At 41.2% G+C, this 25,296-nt stretch overlaps 1 protein-coding gene across 1 annotated transcript; it reads left to right on the top strand.

Moving 5' to 3' along the window:
- The first annotated feature begins 14,625 nt into the window (after positions 1–14,625).
- SLC30A10 (solute carrier family 30 member 10) lies at positions 14,626–24,330 on the top strand. The gene is made up of 4 exons (XM_038133542.1): positions 14,626–16,485; positions 16,919–17,002; positions 20,471–20,707; positions 21,416–24,330. The coding sequence occupies exons 1-4, from the start codon at positions 15,600–15,602 to the stop codon at positions 21,889–21,891; spliced, it is 1,683 nt and encodes a 560-aa protein (XP_037989470.1). The 5' UTR covers positions 14,626–15,599; the 3' UTR covers positions 21,892–24,330.
- Positions 24,331–25,296: the final 966 nt, after the last annotated feature.

Here is a 25,296-nt window from a genome sequence, read left to right as displayed (position 1 = left end):
CTGTGGTCAGCCTTCCTAGTCAAAATTTTGAATATTAAATTTGAACCTGGCCTGTCCAATTTAAGATCATATGCCTTGTGCCCCAGGTTTTCTGCAGAAAAGTACAAAAATTTTAAAATATTTCAGATCAGCTTGCTCAGAGTGCTTAAAACTTGGAAATTTTCTGTAATATTCTTTGGCTGATGGTTAGTCCTGAAGAGTTTGCTTCAATTGCATCTTAAAATCATCTATCTTGCATTTGTGTTGATATTTTCTCAGGTGTAGTAATGGGCAAAGGATTTAGGGAAGGATTTGTCTGTGCATGCATTTATCTTTGTATACAGTTGACAAAGCAAGTGAGTGGCCTAAGGTCTGTATGCTGGTGTGCTGCCTCTAATGCTGGCTGGGATTGTACTTTGAGAAAGAGAGTGAGAAATAATGCCAGAGTGATGTTTTCACAGCCTGAAATGGTGGGTGACTAAGAGTAGCCTGGAGAGGGATGTCTTAGGGTATAAGAGGCAGGAATATGCCCAGATTTTTTGGCAGAGCAGACCAGATTTTTAAGAATAGATGAGCACTCACAGCTCCCACTGAAATGCTCTGCAACACCTATATTGTAAAAATCAGATGTGGAAGCTGTTAGTAACTCAGTACAAAGGAAAGGCAAAACTAAATACATCCTCTGACCTTATCAAACCAGTTTGAACAAACAGCCAACCTTCAACCATTTGACTGGATTAAATCTTCGAGTAAACATGTTGATACACTGTTCTTAGAAATGAGTTGCTCTGAGCTGACAAATGGGTTTGCTTGAAGACAGATTTCACAGAAGGCAAACTTTTGTTCCCCTCTTACTTTTCCTGAACTTATTTCTTCCTGGTCATAATAAGGCTTGAAGGGTCTGAAATGTTGTTAACTCACATGCATATGTTCCTGTGATGATCTTCCACAAGGAGGCTAATATTTGCCTGGGAGAGGCAACATCCATGTCAACTATCCTTTTGCCAAAAGCACAATCTGAGCTATCTGTGAAGCATTATAGAAAAAACTTTCAGCCCCTGAGTAGATTCTGTCTGTAAGAAAAATAGGTATATGAATTGGAATAATACACTGCTGTTAATTAAATAATACTGCATTGTGTTTATAATAGAATTGCAAAATTCCTGGTGTTCTTTAGTTCTTATGTACTGATAAATTTGGGTTAAATTGTAAAGGAGGTGTAAGGGAAGTGCCTTAACATTGTGGTAGCAGCTCTTTATTGGAAACAGAGCACAGGTGAACATTTTAGCTCTGCTGCAGAGGGAGTGCTTCATTTATCTCTTGTTTTGGTAATCACAACTTTGTGTAAGGCAGGGCTTTTGAGACCGCTGAAGCTTGACCTTGGTCTACAGCCATTGAAAGGAGAATAACTTGAAAAAAAATTCTCACCTTTCATGCTCTGTAGTTCAGGTAATAAAACAAGTAGTTAAACATCACTTTAATACAAGAAGGGAAAAAAACCGCCATGGAAATAGCTGGGATGGAAGTGGTGACACAGGTGTGAGAAGATGAAAAGGAAGATAAGTAAGTGGCAGTTTTCAATGTTGTAATTAGTTGTAGTAATCTACCCTTTCAGGCTTAATGGTGTTCTTAAAATGGCAGGAGGAGGGGAACCCTTGAGTTGCAGCTGCAGTGTGTAGGTAGGCAAATGACCAAATGTTAAAAATTACGTATATTGGCAGGAAAGGCTTCTAACAAACTGGACTTTGAACATAAATATTTTGGCTGTTGAAACCCTGTGAGCAAAAATCCAGATGAAAAGTGGGGGTGGGTGTTTGTTTTTAACCTAAAGTTAATTCACCTTAAGAATCCTAAGGCCAGCAGGGACAATTGGTCAATTGGGTCATCAATATTATCTTATCTCTCCATGGCTGTACTGCATGTAATTCATGTAATTTCTTTCTGTCCTACCTCATAAGTAACTGTGTGCATATTTGTACACAAATAGGCATTTAAAATTAAAAGCTGGATCATCAATTTTTCAAGGAAAACACCTGGTCTTATGGCCCATACTGCCTGGTGTGCCATTAGTGGTAGTTTGTGAGTTTGCGTTAATATGGGGACACTCAGAGCTCAACAGGTACTGCAGTGAGTGACAAGAAATGTTACTGCTTCAGGATCTATTTTCCAGAAATGGCACAAAGTACAAACTAGGATGCCAGCAGCTTGAACTTCTGGTTGTGCTTTCCCCAACTCTGGCTTTTATGTGCAAGCATATCAGAATTGCTTTGAGATTTTGAGACAGGTTTTCAAAATGGGAAAAAAGCAATGTGCTTTGGGTTTATTGTTATGCCTCAGCTTCCATGCCTACTGGCAGTTTGTTTAGAAAATGGCCTCCAAAATTTCTCCATAAACATGAGCAATGTTAAAATGTGCTAAAAGTACAAGAAGTTGTTGTATAGTTATTGTATTAGGTTGCTAAAATGGAAGATCAGTGCAGTTGTCTTTGAAGATTGTTCTATGGACAACATCTTCAGTGAGTCTCAAAAGCAGTTCCTGTTCATTGTGCTCTTAAAAATCATGTCCACCCAACATGGATTTCAAATGTCTTTTTGCACAGGTGTATAGTAAGATTTTTTCAGTACTAAAATTACTGGCAACAGAAATGGCAGAAACAGACATGAGAGAAGAGTTTTATGCAAAAGAGAGGTCTTTTCTAACCACTTAAAATTCTGAGCCATCTTCTTATACTCTCTTGTCTGGGCCTTACTCAGTTTTTCAGGACACTGACACTGAGTGGAGTAGCAAGTGCTGGTGCTCCCAGTAGTCTTCCTGGGTTTATTTTTGGTTTTGTAGGAAAAAATGCCTCCTGAGGGTGGGACACTTGCAGGACTGGAGTCCTCATGGTGTCTTCACATGACAAATCTTGCCAAATTGCCCTTTAAACTGATTTATTGTTTTACTGCTTCCTATAAAAGTGGCTCCCAGGCGTGAGCAGTACTGACAGCTGAAAGGCAGGATCGCGGGCAGGGAGCTGCTCCCAGCTCAGCGCTGTCTCCGCAGATCCCGGGAGCAAAGGGCAGGGAGCCGCAGGAATGGGCCGCTACTCGGGCCGCAGCAGCCGCCTCATCCTCATGTGCATATTGAGCCTCGCCGTTTTCGCCATTGAAATCGCGGTCGCCTACATGGGCAATTCTCTCTCCTTGGCCTCAGATGCCTTTGCTGTTCTCTCCCACTTGATCTCCATGATCATCGGCCTGGTTGGTGTCCGGTTCAGCCGCGTCAAGTGGCACAAGGCCAGCACATTCGGCTTCAGCCGGGCAGACGTGCTGGGGGCTTTTGGCAACTCTGTCTTTGCCACTGCGCTCATGTTCAGCATCTTCGTGGAGGCTGTCAAGAGGTTTATCAACCCTCAGAAGACTGAGAAAGCACTGCTCGTCCTCATTATTGGGGTTTCAGGTCTGTTCTTCAACCTGTTGAACTACGTTATCTTCATGGAGTGCTGCTATTGTCATGCAGTCCCCGGGGACACTGAAACAGGTAAATAACCTCAGATGGCTGCTCTGCCCCTGGCACTTCTGCTTGGTTATAGGGACTATATACTGCTTCTCTGGGATGGGCAAGGAAAATATCATTTTCTTCACTCTTGTTAGCAAGGGTGATGAATTTTATGCCTGAATCTGTGCATGTTTCCAGCTATTGCCACAGGTGTTTATCAGTAAGTAATGGGCAAGCAGTTTAAGTGTTGTCTTTCCAAAGTGTACAGTGATCTGCAAGGGAAATTTCCTCCCTAATCCACTGGCTGGCCAAACACAGGATAAAGCGCGCTACCATCCTAAGGTGATACTTGTTATAAAATCCCGAAATACCAGTCATCCCCAATCTCCACCTCTCAATATTTTAGTAGTTCTTCTGTAACTTTTATCAGAGATGTAGTTATCTTTAGAGAAGTGTTAACTGTTAGCAGGAGACAAAAAATTAAGTAAGTGCAAAAGGAGAGTCTCACCCTTTCTTGATTTGGGAATATGTTGTGAAAATATTTGGATAGTGACTGAAAATTCCTCTGACTACAGTGCCAAGGATTCTTTACTGGTGTTTGTTAACCCGTGCTTGGGAGAGCATGCAGAGGAGAAATGAGCATACTCAGCCACAGAAATATTTTGCAGGACTTTCTCTTCAGTGCACAGAGTTTTTGCCTTTCATTTTATTTTTCTTAGCATAGGATTTTAAAATTTCTACATTTGGGAGGAGAGATGGGGACTGATATTTTTATTTCTGGAGAAATTCACTTCATTTGATGTAAGATACATGTGAGCTCTTTTTCTCTCTTGGAATGTTTTTATATACACATACAAATGTATTTCTTAAAACTAGAAATATTTCAGTTGAGATAGGAACCAAATATTTGCAAAGTGCTGACTGGATGGGCTGGGGGGGAAGCTGAGAGCCTGGCTGAAAAAGCAGCTGCTGTTACGTACTGCTCTAGGTGAGGTAAGTTAAGTTCTGTGTTTACTTTCAGGCCAGACAGAGCTTTTTGAACTAGAAATTAAAAATTTGTTAGCTCGTGTTATATTGCTTAATGTGTTTTCTGATGGACTTTAAAATTGGAAAATATTTCTGTTTATTATTAAAGGTATCTCCAGATCATATTAAAGCTTTAACTTCGTTGCAGCTTAACATTAAATCCAGATGCATAACTGATTTTGGTGCCTGCTTGTTTATATGTGCACCTGTTTAAAACTGAAGCTTCTCTTACTCTAAATTTCTGGTGATATGTAATTATCTGGGGGATTTGATTGGCTTTTGTGCTGGGAACTGTCAGCAATTAGTGACAAAGTCTCTATTTATGATAACTTATTGGAAGGCGTCTTCTGAAATTGTGCTTCTGAGAGAAGTCAGGGAGGAGGAACACATCAGCACTTACAAAGGAATGAACTGAAATTAATGGCAATTGTGTAGCTAATGGTGATCTCACTGAATTTCCAGGATCCTGCTCCTAATAATTTTCTGGGACAACACATCCATCCCTCTCTCTCCAATAGATTAATGTCCAAAGACCTGGCAACTTGACTTTGTTTTCAACTGAATTTAAGTTGCATGAGCGAGGGATGAATTTTGTACTATCACATAAATATAGTATGTAGTTTTGCCTCTCTGTTTCTGGCACAGTGAAACTTCTCTGCTTCCAGTAGTGCCCACAAGGCAAGATAATGCTGTTTTGTATAGTAGAGGAAACACTCTTTTCTTCTGGACTTAATTTTGCAATTCCCAGTTAGGTGAAATTCCACATTTATTTCCTCTAATCCTCTCTATATTTAACCTGAGTGGGATTTTATTACATTTCTTTCAAAAGAAAGAACAGATACAATAGCTGTAGTCTGAAAAGTATACTTGCATATTTCACATATATTTCAAAGATTTATTAAAAAACATGAAAAAAGAGGAATTCCATCCCTCTGCCTCTTGTCATCCTGCATATGAAGAAAATATGCCCTTTCCTGCAGCAGTAAGGCAAGGTGAATTTTCTAGTGTGTCAGCACCACTAGCAGAAATTCAAGCAGATGGGCACGGTCTGTCTCTGAGTGCTGTTGGTGCTGTCCAGCTGTCCATAGGCAGCACCTTTGGAGACACCTGGGCAGGCTCCTGACATCAGTGATGGTTTGCTGGAAGGTAAAGGTTCCTAGAGCAGCTCTCTACCTCTTAAGCTTTCTAGGGAAAGAGGACAATTACCTTCACATCTCTCTTCCCCAGGGATTTAAACCACCCTCTCCTCTCTTGTTTTCACCACTTTGAAAAAAAACAAATCAAAAATTGAAGAGAGCAGGTCCATCCTCTAGCGCTGAGCTGTGTGCGCTGAGGACAATGGGGGCATCTGAATCCACTGAAGCAAATTCTTCCATGTGTATTAGTGCCACAATTAATCACCACAGGCAGCAGTTAATCTCATTGCTCTGTTGCAAGGCTAACCATCAGAGACAGAACAATTAGCTGGTGGGTTTCCTGGATGCTACTGACAGCAGGGGCAGAGTGAGATGTGTCTATAACGAACCCAGTGGACTCTGAGGGAGGTGTTTACAGGTGGCAACTCAGCTATCCCTTTTTTCCCTTGTTCTACAGCTGTACTCCTCATTTAACTCACTGCAACATCCACTCCTCAACTTCTCATCTTAGTACAAATATTCTTATTGAGCGAGTATAAATGTTTTTTTTCCAAGTTACCATCCCTGCTTACCCTGACAGAGCCAATTTCCTCCGTCCTCTATTTTCTAGGTTTGTTTTGCTTCCCACCCTTAACTCTTCAATCCCTCACCCTCCATTTTTCTGGGTTTTACTACCCTTTTGCTCTGTGTCCTATTCCCTAAGTCTTCATCTGCTGCCATTCTCCTTTGGCTCTCTTTCTCTCTCTCAGTTGTTCAAATTACAGCTGTCCAGCTGTAAACACCTCTCTCTTCCCACCAGGTTGAATTCAGGTCTCTCTATCCTCTAGGTCCATCCTTGTGGATCCTTGCACTTGATTCAGACAAATGCAGTTCCCCACACCAAGTCAGGACTAAGAGGAGAGGTCAGCAAGAGATCAGGGAGGACATGCCCCTGTTCTTTCTTTTGGTGCTGGCCCAGACCAGCCACTACAGGTAAAAAAGTATTTCTATACTCTCTGAAGGAGGTGCTGTGTTGCGAGCCAGCTGGGCGATCAGCAAAGGGTATCACGGACTAGTTAGTACTTCAGCTTAAAATTTAGGAAATACTTGTTAAAACACAGAAATATTAAAACTTCCCTAAGAAAATTTTCCCAGAAGTTGAAATTCACAGAAGACTTTTCTTGCTGTTGCTGTTGTAAATGACAGAGCACCTTCAACTAGGACATTCTGACACTTTTGAGGTCTTGTATCTTACACAGAAAGTTTTGGCACAAAGATGAAGAACATGGCTGAATAGCAAGCAGATGAAAATAAAAACCATCATGCTCTCATAATAGATACCAGACAATTTTAATACTGGCCTTACAATCAGCTGTAAAAATACAGAAGCCTGTTTTACTGCACACAGAGACCCAATTACTCTTGTCCATGTCGGTCAGTGCAATTGTCTCTTCAGCTCATTTATACACAGTTTTAAACCATTAGAGGAACCACAGTTTGAAAAGCACCACATTAGTCTGATCGTAGTAATTCTCTCTTGTTTGTCTTGAGAAAATAAATAAAGGTTTAACATGGAGAAAACATTTGTTCTGTTGTCTTGTGATCTGTACAGGGAGGTGGGGAGGGAAGTAGGAAATAAAGATGTCACCCAGCCCAACCTACTTGACACTGAGCCACCCATAAAATGTCTCAGACTGGGAAAAACAGCTCTCATCTTCTCATGAGACACCTCATGGTCTTTGCACAGCTCATTAAATAAAACATGTTCTATGTTAGCAGCCAAGTGCCTTTTGCTTTTAGTGTCCCTGTTTGTGCAATTTAGCAGGTATGTGAGTTTTTGGTGTGGCATCACTGCTGGGTCCTGATTCTCCTCTTTCAGTGTGCACCAGCAGCCTGCCTCTCCGATAAGAGCTGGAAAGTAAGCTAGTAGTCACATAAATGGAAAGCATACCTTCTTTCTCCTTATGGACCTATGCAGAATGAGTTCCTTTATTCTGAAGCTTGCTGCAAGGTAAATCATTTTTCCAGGCTTTGTATGTAGGAGACATACAGGGGCAGATGTGTGAATGAAGAGAGGCACTCACCTTTACTGGCTGGGTGATTTGGGAAGACTTTGTTGCTGTAATATTCTGGACTAAATATTCACATCTGTTGGTGCAAATATGCTGATCCCAGGGGAAGTGAGAACATTTATAGAACAAAATAAGCGAATAAATGACTGCTTAATCTGTATCTTAATGTCACAGACCTTCCAGTGGAGACCTGGTGAGCTAAAATGTGCAGGTATCAAAAAACAATTGTATTTGTAGCTGTGCTCTCCAATTCAACAACTGCAAAAATGCATCCTGCAGGTGGCAAAAATGGACTGGGAATTAAAGTCCCAGAACAAAGGATTTCAGTTTCTTAGGTTGTCAGTCTGAAGGATTTAATGATGACTTAATTTAACCCCATTTAAAAGAGAAAAATAAGTTCCCTGGTTGGAATAGCTTTCTTTCTCAAATGCACTGCTGAAAGTGTGACAGACTTTGCCAGGTGATGATGACTCAGAGATATTTTTAAGGAATTAGAAGGAAGGAACTCTGAGTGTAACACCTGTAACAACAAACCTCTGGCTTTGCTTTTCACACCTGAAAAGCCTAAAATCCTTTCCTCAAGATCAGCATTATTCTGTGCTTCCTCTCTTTTGAGTGTATAAATCAACAGGTTGATTTTATTTTTCCCTGAAAGTACCAAACCTTCAGTAAACACTTCACGCCAATTCATCCCCTGCTGCATTCATACAGGTGATTGTAGAATGCACAGCACCAGAGTTTGCCAGAAGACAGCTCTGTCACACAGTCCATACTCATACTCAGGGTTTATGTTGCCTCTGTAGTGCACTGTGACATCCAGCTCCTAAACATTATGCATAAATGCAGGAATGTATGCTTTATGCATTTATTTCCATAAATCCCAGAGGTGTTAATGTGTTGGCATGCAGGTAAACAGGGCCTACTGTAACAAAATATTTAGATTTTATGACTTTCCTGGATGTAGTCCTCTCAAATGGAATAAAAAGGCCAAGGGACAGTCTCAAGGTATTTTTAAGTGTTTATCAAATGCTTAAGACTGAACACAGATTTATCTGAAGATCTTTAGTTTAATAGTGTGGCAAATAGTCCTCATCAAAATTTTCCACAGCTTTTCTGAGCAACCACTGAAAAGGTAACCTGATTTGTGTTAATTTATGTTTAGTGGAGCTCTAATACAAAAGAAAAAGAAAAGAGAAGAGACTGTGAAATTTTATTTAGCAATGTCCTTCTCTAAATTTTCTTCACAGTTTTGAGTGCTCTTCAAAGAGAATTCAGAAGATAATCTGGGGATTAGTTATCAATGAGAAAATTGTGCATCAAAGAGAGTAAAAGCAAATGTTTTAGGGCTACATTGTATCCAAAATGGAAAGTGCAGAATGAAAAAGTGAAGTCTCTGGGTAAAGCAAGCAAAGCATCCCTGGATGGTTTATGCAACAAGATAAAGGTGAGATTAAACTCTCTGAACCTAGATTCCAACAGTGCTAGTGCTGCTGAACTTTGGGTACCTGCCTTCGCTCTCAACCTTGAACCAATTTCTTAGGAAGGGCATGGACAGACTCTGAGTTACATCACAGTGTCTGGGGTGAGCTGTAAGGAAATAAAAGGACTCTAAGATGACTGAGTTCAAAGTCATAAACAGTTTCAATACAATGGGGTTTTTTAAGGCTGACATGTTTTATATGTTAACTGCAATTGCTTTATTTGGATGTTCTGCAGACAGTTTGACACAGGCATAAGTCTGGTATCAGTTTCAGTCTAGAAATGCTGCTGCTATGAAAAAAATAAGCTTTTGCAGTAGGACTCAATGGAATTTACAGTGATGAAGTCAATGAGTGGTTTTTTCATTGTCATGTTCTTTGCAATGGGCTGTGCTGCCTGGAAAAGGTCATATGTAGGTATAAATATACACAAAAAATTTATATGGGAAACATAACAGAGCTACATTTTTTTTAAAAAAGTGAAGTATTTGAAATATTTCAGGAAGCTTTATCCAGGTGCTGGAGAAGACACTGAAGTATGCAAAAAGGCTTTTATGCTGGGTATTAAGTGCAGAGAATGGTGATTTGTAACTAAAAAACTGAACAATCATCTTAAAATATGGAAAACATTGCAAAAAGAAGACATTACAGCCTAGGAATTAAATAATCCCACAGGTTCATAATTTCAGATTGACCCACCAGTATATTCAAGTGAAATTTAGGAGAGCATGGAAAATACATTCCCAGGCCAAACTCAGTACAGAGTGTCTCCCAGGACAGTTTCAGGACTGTCATGAAGAGTAACAGTTGTGATTAAAAATTCAGCAACATTCACCTCTGTACTCTGCCAAGGACAGTGATAGAGCTTTCCCCCAGACTGAAGTCTTGCTAGTCTAGGCTTCTGCTCCATGGGTTGAAGCAGACCTAAAGACTTCCCAGCGATTCCACCTTTCAGACTATGCCAAGAAACCCCACCTTCCTTTTCCAGGTGTGAGAGGGAGACACAAATAAAATGAGCAAGGAATGAGGAACAAACCACCTTCCACAAGAAGGTCTGTTGGCTGGTGTTTATTTTGTTCTTCATTTTGTGGTTGAATTTATGTGTGGCAGAAGCCAAATGCATGGTTTCCATTTAGATTTAGTTCCATTTATAATTTAGTTCATGATTCCAAATTTAGAGAAACAAGCTTCACAGTCAAAGCTGTCACCAGGTCTTCTTGGAATGAACCTTAAAGACCCTCTCACAGCCACACATTGTATTTCAGGCTAGGGATGCTGCCTTAAAATGTCACGTGCCCAGGATCAGCCTCAGCTTTTTAGTACAAATGTAATATTTTCCTTGCCACAGCCTTAGAGCTTAGTAACTCCTTCATTATATACAGCAGGGTGTGGGCATTGTCTTCTTTCTTTCTCTAGTTTCTTCCGGGTCATTCCTGAAATGTGTGTTGTAAATAATTTTTATGATGGGTTAAAATATAAAGTCTGACAGGACTTTGATAAGCAAAATGAAGAGAGATCTCTCTTAATGGTAATGCTAATGGTTCCTTATTTTCATGATTCTTTTTGCTATCTAAATTCTACAGAAGCACAAGACTATGAGTGACCTCATTTTCATTCAGCAGTAGAAGAAAAATACCATCATTGCTGCTGTTATTATTGTCATATTTCATAATTACAGAGATATCCCGCTTTCAAAGGTTGGTGATGGCTTCTCTGGAAGGAATTACGTAGATTTTTACCTGCCACCTTGAAAATTAATAAGTTAAGGAGGATGTGGCACAAATCTGCAAAACCAAGTGTGGCATAGGGAAGGCCAGTAGCCATTGAATGTTTGTCCTGTCTTCTGAAGCAAGAACATGTTAAGTGAAAATAGCAGGATTCAGATTCAAAACAAGAAGAAAAAGGCAATAGGCTGAGAGAGTTGTGGTTGTTCAGCCTGGAGAAGGGAAGGCTCTGGGGAGACTTTAAGGCACCTTCCATTATCTAAAAGAGCCCACAAGAAAGCAGGAGAGGGACTTTTTACAAGGGCAGGTAGTGACAGGACAAGGGGGAAAAGCTTCAAACTGACAGAGTGGAGGTTTAGACTAGATATTAGGAAGAAATTTACTCTGTGGGTGGTGAGGCACTAGAGTACATTGCCCAGAGAACCTGTGGATGACCCATCCTTGAAAGTGTTCCTGGCCAGGTTGGATGGGGCTTTGAGCAACCTGCCCATGTCTCTTCCTGTGGTAGGGGGGTTCCAAACTGAACTATCCTATGGTTCTTGTTTCCAATTAATGTTGAAGTCTGCATTTCTTAGTGAAAGCCTGGACTAGGACATGAAAGAAAAATCCACTGAGGGCTACTAGATACAGATATCTAGCTCAGAAACTCATTTGGGCTGAAAATACCTGAAGAATAAGAGAGTATTAAAGGAAAGTATACTATACACTTACCCTGCTTTACTGTTACCTAAGCATCACCTTAATGGCCACAGGTGGGGACAGACTCTTGGCTGTCAATGGCTGTGTTAAAAATTGGTATATTGAGTACTATGAAAGCTTGATACCCAGAGATCTTGAAGCTTAGAGGAGTGCATTGCATTGTAGGGGCTCAGAAGAGAAGTTTTTTTGTTTGTAATAATTTTAGAAGTTCTGAAGAATTTTTCTAAGTTTTGTTCCTGATTAGGAAACTGCAGCTTTTCTAGCAGCATTGTAGCTGAAACTAAAATTGGCAAATCATTCAGAAAACTGAAGTGCTGGACAATCTTTTCTGCATCTCCTAAGAACTTGTTCCAACTCAGCATAGTCAAAAATGGAGGGCCTGGGATATTTAGGCTGCTTTTTTGTTTAATAATATGTAGCTTGTTCAGGCCATCTCAGGACTGGATGAATAAGTGAAATCATAACGTTCTGTTGTTGAATGTCTGCAGTCAGTGTAAAACACACATGGATGCCAAGCACACTGCAGAGCAATCATACACATGGCTTCTTTCTGAAAGGATTTGAGACCGAATGTTCTGATACTGCAGGTGGATTTGTGCAGGCAGAATGGAAGCGCCAGAAAGGGGGAAGAGCCTGAGTGAAAACACTGGTAGTGGGGTCAGTGACTCCTATGTTCAGGATCATGGCATTGTTTTGGACTGTGTGGAAGGAGATCAAAGCAGAAAAGAGCTATAGGGATAATACAGGGATAACACATACTTTATTCTGAAGATTCACCTGAATTAATTATTCTTCTTATTGAAAGCAACAACTTCTTGAATAAGAATGATTGAGGTAACTTTGCTCACCTGGCAGTTTTAGGAGCCGTTTGTCTTTAAGTGATTGTGGCACCTGGATAAAGAGAGAACAGGGAAGTTTGGATGCATAATGAGAAGAGTAAAAGCTTGGATATCCAAGAGGCTTCTAAGCAGCCATAGTGCAAAGGCCCTTGTATGGATGAAGAGTTGGTCAGAAGTTGTCCTGATTTTGGCTGGGATAGTTCATTTTCTTCACAGAAACTGGTACAGTACTGAATTTTGGATTCAGCATGAGAAAACTATTGATAGCATTCTGATGTTTTAGTTGTTGATGAGTAGTGGTTACTCTAAGTCAAAGAGTTTTTGGTTTTCCATGCTCTGCAAGTGAGGAGCTACACAAGAAGCTGAGAGGGAGCACAGTCAGGACATTCAGGACCTGGACTGGCCAAAGGGATATTCCATACCACAGTGTAATTTTCAGAACATAAGCTGAGAGAAGTTGGCCAGGAGTCACTGATTGCTGCTGGGGGATGAGCTGGGCATTGATCAGAGGGTGGTGAGCACCTGTTTGTGATTTGTTTCCTTGATTTATTTTTGGTTTGTTTTGTTTTTGTGGGTTTGTTTGTTTTTACTTTGCTTCAATTATTAAACTGCTCTTATTTCAACCCACAAGGTTTTTTACCTGTTTTTCTGATTCTCCTTCCCATCCCACCTTGGGTGGGGGAGAGTGAGCAAGTTGCTGTGTGGCACTGAGTTGCCAGCTGGGCTTAAACTGTGATTCAAGATGAGAAACAGAGCGATTGAAAATCGCTCCAGTTCCACAAAAATGTGTGCTAAATGTTCAGAAAAGTAATCAAATGTGAGACCATAGAGGGAAAGGAGTAAAAGAGACAATCAGGACTTCTGCTGTTCTTCTTTATCAGTGTATCTGTGTATCTCCTGTTCCTCTGTATCTGCCCTGTGTTTTGAAGACTCTGCAGGTTTGGTTTCCTCATCTGCCAAAGGTGTAGATGGGAACTGGAAACAGACCAGACACAGATCTGTGGTCTGACCCAGCAGACACTGCTCTGTTCCTGTGTTAGTGTGTGGCTGTTTTATGACAAGCAGATGGAGATGTGTGAGCTTGACAGAAGGAATAATCAGTGGATCAGCAGATCCAGTGTCAGAGCTGAGGCTCTGAACACATACAGTTTCTGACACCTTCAGAGAGTCAGCTGTAATTATGCTCCACATCAGAGGACTTAGTCACAGCCTTATTTGCTGAAAAAAAATTTTTTAAACATTATTTCTTCAAAATAACTGTGATATTTTTATGTTTTGATGCGAGTTCAAAACACAAATTTCTTTTTTTATTTTTAAAAGAAGATTGATATATATTTTTCACAGGAGGATTATTGATGTTTCAGCTACTGTATTATGTCTTCCTAAGATAAAAGTCACTGGGAATTCCTTTCAGTTCTATGAAGGTGAAATTAACTGGGCTTCAGAGAGTTGTCTTTTTTTTTTTTTATTGTAAGTGAAGTGCCAGAGGTGGAGTTTTCTATTGTTAATTATAGTAAAGAAGATATAGTCTGTAATTTTAAAATTTATATCTGACTATTTCACTTCCTATAACTCCTGTTTTTCTTATTGTTCTACCTATTTGTTTTGGTTCGGCCCACCCATTAAGCATTTCTTATCTTATGTCAGTAGTTGCAGTTCTAGAGCCGAAATGTGTGATGTAAGTTATTCTATCCTCTCCCACAACTCTTATTTTTATGGCAAGATTCATTTCAATACATTTATTTTCATGCATTTGTTAATTTGCATATTGCAGGGTATCAAGTGTGTGAATCTCTACTTAATTAGGAGTTGTGTGTTAATTCCGCAGGGGAGACCACGCCCTGAAAGGCTGATCAAGTCCACTCCAGAGGTTAATACACATCTAGGGTTCTGTGCACAGAATTACGTGAAATGGAGAGGCCTCATGTAAAAGATGTATTCAAGCAATGGATCAACTCAATCAACAGCAGTAACAATGCAACTGCTTCAGAGTCAGAACAAAGAGGAAATTCCTGAGGTTCTTAAGGAATTTCTGGTTGTAGAGAACACTGCCTTAGGTAGGTGGGACAAGATAGTGTTCCTTGGCCTTGCTGATTTAAAATCTGACAGCTATGAGTGCCTTGTCAAATGTGGTGAAATGTGTCATGTGGCACTTTGGTGTGAATTGTAGCTGCTGAAGTGGTACCTCAGAGCTGTTTTGCCTCTGGCATAGCTGAAATGCTCCCAACTCTCACAGGATAATGTTTTAAGAACATAATTTTCTCTAGGTCTTACATATTGTATTTATTATTTTTGGGCCCAGTACTGATACTGAGAACCCCATAGTAGAGGATGAATTGATGTCACAGCAGCTGCTTTAGCTGTTCAATTTGAAATGATGTATTAGTAGTCCAGCTGTCTTTTTTCCATTTGTGAGTGGGGCTATCATTTTTGCAAGAACTATCATAAAAACAACAGCAACAAAATATCTGCAAATAAGACAGAGGTTTACTACGTTTTCATGGTTTTTGTAGACTATCCTGTAGGTTAAAAAGTGCATACAATTATTTTTCTTACAGGGTAATGATAGAGTTTTGAACACTAAGGTACTATTTTCATAGAACAATAAAATGTTAAGGGTTGGAAAGAACCTTAAGGATCAAGTTCCAACTCCCTGCCATGGCAGGGACACCTCTTACTAGACCAGGTTGCCCAGAGTCCCATCCAGCCTGGCCTTGAACACTGACAGGTATGGGGCATCCACAACCTCCTTGGGCAACCTCTGCCAGTATCTTACTACCCTAAATTAGCCTCTCTCAGTTTGTAACCATTACTCCTTGTTCTGTAACTATCATTCCTGATGAAGAGTTCCTCTCTGGCTGCCATGTAGCCCCCCTTCAGATACTGGAAGGTTGCTATGAGGTGTCTCCACAGTCTTTTCCACGATGACCAGCCCCAACGTTCTCAGCCTGTCTTCACAGGTGAGGTGTCCCAGTCCTTATCAAATTTGTGGCTTCCTCTGGACTTGGTCCAACAGCTCCGTGTTCTTCCTATATTGGGGTCATCAAATCTGGACGCAGCACTGCAGGTGGAGTCTCACTAAAGCAGAGTAGAAGAGAATCACCTTCAAACTTCTGGCCACGCTGCTTTGGATACAGCCCAGGATTCCCTTGGCTTTTTCACACACCTTTTTAAAGGCTGGTGGCTGGAAATGAGCTGGCTCAGTAGATGGCACTCTGTCCTTTGGTTTGGCACTTTCGTCGCCAATAAAGCACCAAAGGTTCGTAATTATTGGATCCTTCGCTGGAATTTCACCGTCTCGGCAGGCAGCACAGCCTTGGGTAGCTCTGCCGGCCCGAGAAGGCCCTTCCCCCGCCGCCGCGCCGGCTCCGCGCCTCCCCGCGGCCCATCGAGCTTCTCCTTTTTCCAGGTTTGGTTGATTTCATGTCGCCCGCCGTCGCTGCTCGGGGCGGGGCGGGGCGGTGCCCTCGGGCGGGGCGGTGCGGGCCGGGCCGGCCGCACTTATTGCAGGCGAGCGGCGGCGCTGGCGCGGAGCGTTACCGGCCGGCAGCGTGCGGCCGCCATGGGGCGGTACTCGGGCAAGACGTGCCGCCTCATCTTCATGCTGGTGCTCACCGTCGGCTTCTTCGTGGCCGAGCTGGTGTCCGGGTACCTGGGCAACTCCATCGCCCTGGTGTCCGACTCCTTCAACATGCTCTCGGACCTCATCTCCCTCTGCGTGGGGCTCTCCACCGGGCGTATCGCCCGCCGCAGCCGCCGCGGTCCCCGCGCTACCTACGGCTACAGCCGCGCCGAGGCGGTGGGAGCGCTCAGCAATGCCGTCTTCCTCACTGCCCTCTGCTTCACCATCCTCGTGGACTCCGTCCTCCGCCTCGCCCGGCCTGAGCCCATAGACGACGCCCGGCTGGTGCTCATCGTCGGCACCCTCGGCCTCGCCGTCAACATCGTGGGGCTCCTCGTCTTCCAGGACTGGGGCGCCTGCTGCCGTGGGCGGCGCCCGTCCCCCCCTCCGCCCGCGGCCGCCGCGCTGCGGGACGTGCCCGGTGGCATCCCGAACGGCGAGGAGGATGAAGCAGGTGCCTTTCGGCTGCACTTCGCCTTCCCCTCGTGTCCCGCATCTCTGCTCACCCCTCCCTCCAGCATCCCTCTCACCCTCCCTCACCATTCCCCATCCCCTCTCTCCATCTCGTTGTCCCTCGGGACCCACCGAGCTGTTGGCCCAATCCTCTGGACCCTTTCAGAGCCCGAGGGACACTCGTGGGCCCCGGGGGTTTCACTAAGCTCACACAGGCAACCGGGGCCTCTTTCACCTTGTACTTTACCCTGGGCTGCTGGGCGTGCCCCCGGGATGGTGGAAGGAGGTGTTGCCCCGGGAGCTGCGTGGGAAATGTTTTGGATTGGTTTTGGTTTTCTTCTTGTCATCTTTAAAGTAAGTTGGTTTTGAGAAGGTTGATGTTTTTTCTGTTTGTAGAACTTATACACAACACAGCGTTTCTTCTTTGAATGCAGGTGATTCACCAAATGACCAAAAGAACCCTGAAGAGGGGTCTGAGAAGAAAAAAGAGAAAAAGTCTGAAGCCTTGAACATCAGAGGTATGGCATAGGAGTATACTGTTCATGGTAAATTAACTTCAAACACTTTATGGTTTCCATTTCAGATTTACATAACACCCACAAACATCAGTAAGAAAGAGAGAAGTCCAGGACTCATCCATGTAATTGGATCCAGTTATTCGCTAGCAGAAAGATTTTGATTATATGGAATAGCATAAGTAGTAACAAAATAGTGTCATGCTGATTTGCTTTGAGCATGCTCATGTTTTGATTTTTATTCTTAGAAGAGTATAGCTGGACATTTGGAAAGGACACAAACCCTGCTGCACTAAGCTCAAGTCATTAGTCTTTATAGGAAGGTAACACAGGGAGCTATGAGGTGAATCTTTGAGTGTCACTGATGTAGTAGTAGTTGAGCAGTTTTCAACCTTAAAATGCTTTTGTGCAGAAAACATAAATCCTTCTAAATCCCAGGGATACTGTTTTGTTGTCAGCATAAGGAAAAGGATTCTGAAACTGGTGTTTCAGCATGGTGTTTGTGCAGGTGTGAACCCATTCCTGTGAGAGTGTGTGACAGGATCAGCCCTTCCTATGCTGTAATTTGGCAGGTCTCTGGGAATCTGTGGAGAGAAACATAAAGCTACTCCTAGGAATAAATTACCCACATGTCTCTCCCTGTCTGTGTAGGTGTTTCTCTGCATACACATTTATGTACCTACTCTGAGCAGAGCCAAAAGCAAATGTCTTTGAGGATATGAAATATTGAGTTTGTCCCCAAGGAAAGGACTGTCAAAAACCTCAATCAGAACAGTAGTTTCAGGTTTCTTATATTCACTCAGGTTTCTTATATTTGCTGATCAGCAGCTGATATTCCCCCAAGGTTGGGTGAGTTTGCTTTGCATAAATTCAGCTTGAGAGGTCAATGTGGCAGTCAGCCACGTGGGTTTGCTGGGTTTTTTTTTTGTGTGTTTGTCTGTCTTTCAATAGTGTTTGCAGAACTACACAAATGCATCTGTAAGGGAAGATACTTTGGAAAATCAAAGCATGTGCTAGAGCCACAACACTTGCTTGAAAGTCTGTAAGTTGGTGTCACTGGATATTATGGCATTATAGTGGTAAGATTTTTGGAGCAGGATGAGCAAACTGTCACACTTAAGGATGGAGGAGAGAAGAGTAAGAAACCAATTGCTTTAGAGAAGACCTTACTTGCCTGAACCACAGTGCTTAGGTATAAAGGTGCATGGAAGCTTTCAAAAAATATCTGAAGGATAAAGAATCTGGTGACAGTTATTTTAAGTTACGGGTCATCTTTGATTTTTAAAAAGAAATTTTTAAGTGTTACTTTAGTATGACACCTTTGCAAAATATATTTTTATTGTCTTTATGACTACAGAGGTAAGGAATTCTTACAAAGATATGTGTATTTGGAATTCTGTTTCACTCCATACTTTTCCTTTTAAGTTAGTTACAAGCTGTACTTATTTCAAAGTCACTTGGAAAAAATACTTTCGTTGAGGAATGGGAGCCTCCCTGAAAAACATGGCTGAACAAAATGGATTGGCAGAGGAATGGTTTCCTTGATTTTATAACTGGTAGGAACAGGAATCCATAGATTCTGCCTGGCAGGATTAATTATTGCAGTGTGAAATTATTCCTTTTACTGCTTGAGCATACACAGAGTATTTCAGTTAGACTTTGGAATGCAAGCTGTTGGAAACAGCTACCTATGATCTTACCATACTGATTCATTTAGTAAAAATCAATTTTTTATTCCAGCTTATAATCATAGTTTTTGGGATTTGATGGACACATTTCTGTCTGAGCCTTAATTCTGTGCTGCATTACCAGGGTATATGTGTTAATGACATTGAGAATGTAATATAATCATTTTCCCAAATTCTGTCTTCTCAATTACTAATTCATCAAAATTCTGACATATTTTTTAATTTCTTTTTCTTTAAAAATTTCATTTTCTTTAAAAATTTTCATTTTTTCAAAATTCATTTTTTTCCTTAACGCTAAAGAAGGCTTTCTGAAACATTTTCCTGTTCTTTATAAGCTGTACTCTCTTGTTAGTTGCCTGGGCAATGCAACTGCATCCTGCCTGTTCCTCTTGTTAGTGCAACAGCTGATATCCCGTGCTGAATCAGGACTATTTGTAAATGAAAAGGAAACACTGCAACACTGTTAGGAGGAGTAAAACCCTGTGGTAATCTGCCAAATGGGGCAGAACATGCCTGACTCCAGCAGAAAGAGCTGGACTCACCAGGAGCTTGTACTTTCTTATCTGATCCAAGTGATTTGGAGGAACTCCAGAGGCTGTGGCCTTCATTTCTTGCACAGATCAAGGTGCGTGTACAGAGCTGGAAAGAAACACCAGCATGGGCAGAGTTCTATGGCTAATCCAATATCCAGCACCATCAAAACTCTTCACTGTGTTGTTAGTGAGTTTTGAGGGAGCCTTTTACAACTTCTCACTTGAAAGTGTATGTGATAGGGCTGTTAAAAAGAGATGGTTCATTTTCTTCTCTCACAGCCCCAAAGCAAAAAACATTGACGAAGAAATTCACTTCATACAGAGAGAGATGTTCTGAATTCAGGCATGGGTTGGAATGAAATCTGAGTCTGAAGAGTAAAATCTAACAAAACTGGAGTATGTTTGAGCACTGATGGGAAGAGGGAAGTTTATGTAAAGTAGTAAGAAGAAATAGAAGAAAAAGGCACTTGGATTTTTGTAACTCTGTAGCAGAAAGACTGCTTTGGTCATTGTAGGTTACAGTAAGACCCTGTTCTGTGTCTTTACCTTTTGTACAAAACCATCTTTATAAGATATCAAAAGAAGTACCCAGCATTCCTCTTAGAGTAGTCCAGGCACTAAACCATATGACTGACTCTAGAACCAGATTCTGATTTTTGGCAAGTCTGAAGGCTAGTAGTATTGATGGAACAAGGTTTAATATAACTGGTAATCTAGTTTGATCTAAAAATTGGAGTCTGAGGGTATTTGGAGTCAGCTTAGATTTCACTTAGGCAATTTTTCAAATTTCAGCAGTGTCACAGACACTGGTGGGGGATGGTAACTGTTACTGGGGGTAGTCTGCAGCACTCAGCTCCCAGGGTAGAATGGATAGACTTAGTCATCAATTTTTAATTTAGATTTAATGTACCAGGATCTGTTAATAATCTTCATGCATTTTAAGCAAGCAGATTTTTTTGTTACCATGGCATTCCAGCTGGACAGCAGTCGCTAGCATACCCTACATACTTAATAACACATTCCACTCAAACAGCAGTGCTTCAGAGTCAGTATTTTCTTGCTGTTTTTTCCAAAAGCTGTTACTGAAAACTTTGGTTATGATATTAATGGCTGGAATATTGCATTCTTCATGTCAAGTGAAACATACTTGAAAAATGCAGCATTACACCTCCCCCTAGGAAAAAACCACCAAAACAAAGCAAAAAACCCCAAACTCACCCCACTAATGGAAATCGTGCCATTTGTTTCAGGTGTTCTTTTGCATGTTATGGGAGATGCACTTGGATCTGTGGTTGTGGTAGTTACTGCTACTATCTTCTATGTACGTCCTCTGGAGGATGCTCCATGCAATTGGCAGTGCTACATTGATCCAAGCCTGACAATAGTGATGGTGTTCATCATCTTGTCTTCTGCATTCCCACTTATAAAGGAGACCTCAACTATTTTGTTGCAGATGGTCCCCAAAGGTGTTGATATGCAACTACTGAGTAAGTCAAATTTGTTGTTGAAATGCTGTTAATTTTAATGGTGTATTTAAATGCATATGTTATTTGTGGAATGACGTGTTTGGATTATTTATTCATAATAGCTCTAAATTCTCAAGAACTGTGAGAAATAGTCATATGCCTGTGTCCTAGCAACATGATTCAAATCTCTCTGGATTAGTTAAAGCATGCATTTTGAGAATGTGGTACTCCAACAATACATCAAACATACCAGGTCTTGAGCTGTTAATGCTTTGTGTGGGTTATTTGTGAAAGAAACAACTTTGAGTTACAATCTTTTCCAACCCTGCAGTGGCTGCTTCTGAAAAGTTTCCAAAACATCTTCGAAATTTCCATTAAGGTTAGTTAACTTTGTAGCTCTTAGGTGCTGTTCACACTGGTTAATTGTGGAGTAACACTGGGTATTTCTGGAATTCCCCATGCTCAGGGCTTAAAGAAACCAGAAGATGTGAGGTCTTGATGGAGGAAGTGATGTAATATTCCCTCTGTGAACAGCTGGTAAATTTCCATTAGGGAGCCTGAGGGACGAGTGAATCCAAAAGGAAGGGTGCAGTGCTCATCACCTGGAGGCCGAACTGAAGGCAGCTGGGAGTAGACACATTGTACCAAGTATATCTCCTCTAAAATGATAGTTTTGACGCTGCTGCCAGTGCATCAAAGCCCCTAATACCTTTCCCTTGTGCCTTCCAGCTGACAGACTAGCTCATGTACCAGGGGTGAGCAGCCTCCATGAGGTGCACGTTTGGGAGCTTGCAAGTGGGAGGAACATCGCCACTCTTCATATCAAGTGCCAAACCCCTTCTGATTACCAAGGTGCTGCTTACCAAATACGGAAGGTTTTCCACGAGGCAGGAGTCCATTCCGTGACCATCCAGCCTGAGTATGCTGACCACAAGACCTCACATCTACTGTGCAGCTCACCCTGCATCTCAAAAGCCTGTGACTCTCATCTGTGCTGCAGCCAGAGGGAGCCCCCCCGGGCTGAAACGAACGGCTACATGGAGAAAAGCGAAAGCTCCCTTTCTGCACAGCACAAAGACAATGGTTCAAGGAAAAGTGATGTTGAAATCCCTATGGAGGACACAGTGGCAGAGGAGAGCGTGAAAAACATGAAGAATTGTGACATGCCTGATGACAAATCACAGTTGGGTAGTACACGATTTTAGGCAATTCACTCTGCTCTGTGTTGTGTTCTCATGGAGCAAACATATCCTGGCTGGGAAGGGGGGCATCGGCGGTTGTAGCTGAAATTGGTGTGGCAAAGAGATTTCTGTGCTTTAGCTGTAAACCAAAACACACCTAAAACCCCCTTTTACTGAAATAAGGATTAAGATTTCCACCAAGGCTGTTGCATTCATGTGATTTTTGTGATGCAGCCTTACCCAGTTCCTTACCAAACTAAGGCTGAATTCCTACTGTTAGAGTGGATGGTGTATGCTGCTCTCTGTCTGCACTGATGTTTGCAGTTCATAGCCAGTAGCACTGGGAAAGAACCTCTGGCCTTTGCTGCTGGAGTGAGCTGTTTCTCGAAAGCCCTGTGGCCAGTTAATGATTGTACTGTTAATGATTGTACTGGGCTGAAGTACTGTATATTTATAAAGGACTTCAGTAGAGATGCTTTACTGTTCCTTAAACCCCATTTTTGTGTGGACAATTCATTTTTAACAGTAACAATTCTGGCCAGTGGAGTTTGTGAATTAAATTAAGAGTGTCTAAGGGGAAGCACTCAGGAATTACGACTTGTGTTATTTTCTTGATTGACTCCTGTATTTAGGGACAGAGCAGACACTGGTCTTGCTTCTCTACAAGTGAGTCCCAGACTAATCACAGATAAGTGTGCTAAGGAACAACTGCTTGTCATGAAAACAAATAAATACCTACTAGCATTGTCTGTACTGATTCTAGCAAATGGAAATGCTGGCAGTCATCCAATTAATTTTTATCTTTTCACTGTTGTGATTGTACAACTCAGTCTTTTAAAATTCTTGTTAGCCTTCTCCTGACAACACAAGTTCCAAGAGCCATGGTCTTATTTCATCATTGTGCAGGATGATTGCATTATCTTTAACACTGAGTCTGTCATTATTCATGCTGAATAAAAAAGCTCATGTGTTTATTAGGAACACTTGAAATTCTGCAATTCTATTATTAAGGCATAATTTAATATTGTATTAATTAAGGAAGCACCTTTAAAGTCTTTTATGCAGTATTATCACTTAAAAGGAGCTTTAAAAAAATTTACACCAAGAAATTTTTCCTGGTTTAGTCTCAATCATTTCTTGTTGGCTGGTTTTAAAGGTCTTGATGCCTTGAACCCTACCATCTACCCTGGTCGTCCTCCCCCTGCCCAAACATGTATCTCAAAGTGTATTTAGTGAAGCAGTTTACTACCTTTTTGTTGCTTGCTCTTTCTGAAGGTATACAAGGGTGCTCTAAGGAAAACAAGGTGATGAGCCCTGTGCCCAGTGCTGGATTTCAGTCCAGTGTGTTCCACAGGTTTCTGGGAGGGAAAACCCACTACTCACTCCACACTGAGTCTAGTGCTTAATCTCCCTGGCTATGCAGGTCAGATCCAGAAGATTCCAAATATAATTTGCTGGCAAAAAGCAGCCTTTCGATGGTCTGTGTGGCCTGGACAGGCTATTTTATCCATTTATTCACAGGAACACTTTTGTAAAACAGTTGTGTCTTTGCCTCAGTGACATCTTAACAGAAAGGGGCAAATTGATTTCCAGCCTGGGCTGGGAAAATACCAGGACCTCCTTGTAAGGATGGCTTAAAAGCAGCTAACTCCTTATTAATACAGATGATTGCAATAATTCAATGAATATTGAAACACGCAGCAGGATATTTTACTTCTTGGAATGTAGTATTTACTGAAGCAGTGATTTCAGTCTAAATAGAACATTTCTAGCATTATAATTACCGCTTTAAAACAGATTTTTGGATGAATTAAGATATTTTATACCATTTCATTGTAAGTTTGTATCATGTAAATTAACAACCTCTGTGTTAATATAATTAAGAGCTTGATTGTCTGGTGTCTTTGATTCTGTTGGCAGCAGCAGGATCTTGCTTGGCAGTTATTGTATGAGTTAATGTAAATCAGGAAACATTGTAAGAATTGCTCTGTCTTTTAAAAGCATGTGCTATAAATTAAGACAGCCCTTTCTTCTGCTCCTCCCCCCTCCCCCCCTCTTTATTTTCACCTATGATGATGCTTAGATGTAAATAACAAATGTATTTATCATGGTTTTGAGAACTGGAATAGAAATCTCCCAAAATAACAACAAAGAACTTTCTTCCCAGATATCCTCCAAAACACCCTTTCATAATAATTTGTATCTTAAATCAGGTTATTTTATTTATATATATATATATATATATATATATATATATATACATACATATTTGATTAAATGATTGAAAACTGGAATGGCAGTATTTACTCTGGGATTAAAGAAAACTAGTATGTGTGGTGTAGGGGTATTTGTCAAAATGGACAATTTTATTCTTCCAGTGTTAAAACTGTGGCTATGTATTTTTTAAAACTTTGAAAAGTGTTGTAACGTGAAAATACAATGAAATAACATTCTTAAACTTTATTTTCTCATGTCTGGTTGAATGTACTTAACTGCTGCCTGTGAATAAATGGGCAAATACCAGGGATTATAGAAATCTTCATATCTAGAAAACAGAAAGATTTTACATTTGCTTCATTACTTAAGCAAACAAAACCAACAGAGCTATGTTATTTATGAGATAAACCTTGCTCTTTTTTTGTGTTGGGACTTTCAGGGTATTCAACTAAGGTTTCTGACCAGTATGTTTGCCTTCCTTTGAGTAACAAAATATTTTTCTCCTGTACTGTGTGTCCCCGCTCTACTTCTGTGGGAGACTTCATTCCAATCCATATGTATTTTGTATTGGCCTATTTCCCTTCAGTTCTTGGCATATCTCTTCTAATTCTGTTGAAGCAGGCTTCCGTCATTTTGAGATACAATATATTTCCATGTTAGCCCTTATCTATGAGCACTTGTTCTAAATTCAGTTTTATAGTCTATTGCACTGTCATAAAAGCTCTTTTCTGGCCTCTTCAGCTGAATCACTTTGTTTCCCTCCCTGACAAATGCAGGTAGATTGCGCCACTCTGTCCGCTTCAAATCACTGCCTTGTGATTGTCTTTCTTGGTTTTTGGGTTGTCTTGCAATGATTGTCCCTTCTGTCCATTGCTGCTGGTGGCAAAGGAAATCTGCTTAAATTATGTGTGACTTTCAACTGGTTGTCCAGCTCCTGTGCATGTGATCTGTAGCCAGTCATGCATATGACCTAGAAGGATGATGACAAAACCTAGGCTTGCCAGATCATTCTGCAGTAAAAGTGAAACCTGGAATAAGTTAACATGATATTGAAAGCAAAAGCAATTTACTAGCCTTCATTAGTCGTGTGCCTTTTCTTAAAGGGAATCAACTCTTTGTCACCTTTTTCTATGTGCCAAAAGAGCCAATTTGATTTTTAATTTTTTTCTTCTTCTGAAACCCTCTAAATGCAGGCATTTATTCTTCATTATA

This window comes from Motacilla alba, chromosome 3, assembly GCF_015832195.1.
Source record: "Motacilla alba alba isolate MOTALB_02 chromosome 3, Motacilla_alba_V1.0_pri, whole genome shotgun sequence".
Classification (NCBI taxonomy): Eukaryota; Metazoa; Chordata; class Aves; order Passeriformes; family Motacillidae; genus Motacilla; species Motacilla alba.
The sequence above is the reverse complement of the archived record's forward strand: the minus strand, read 5'-3'. Positions and strand labels throughout refer to the sequence as shown.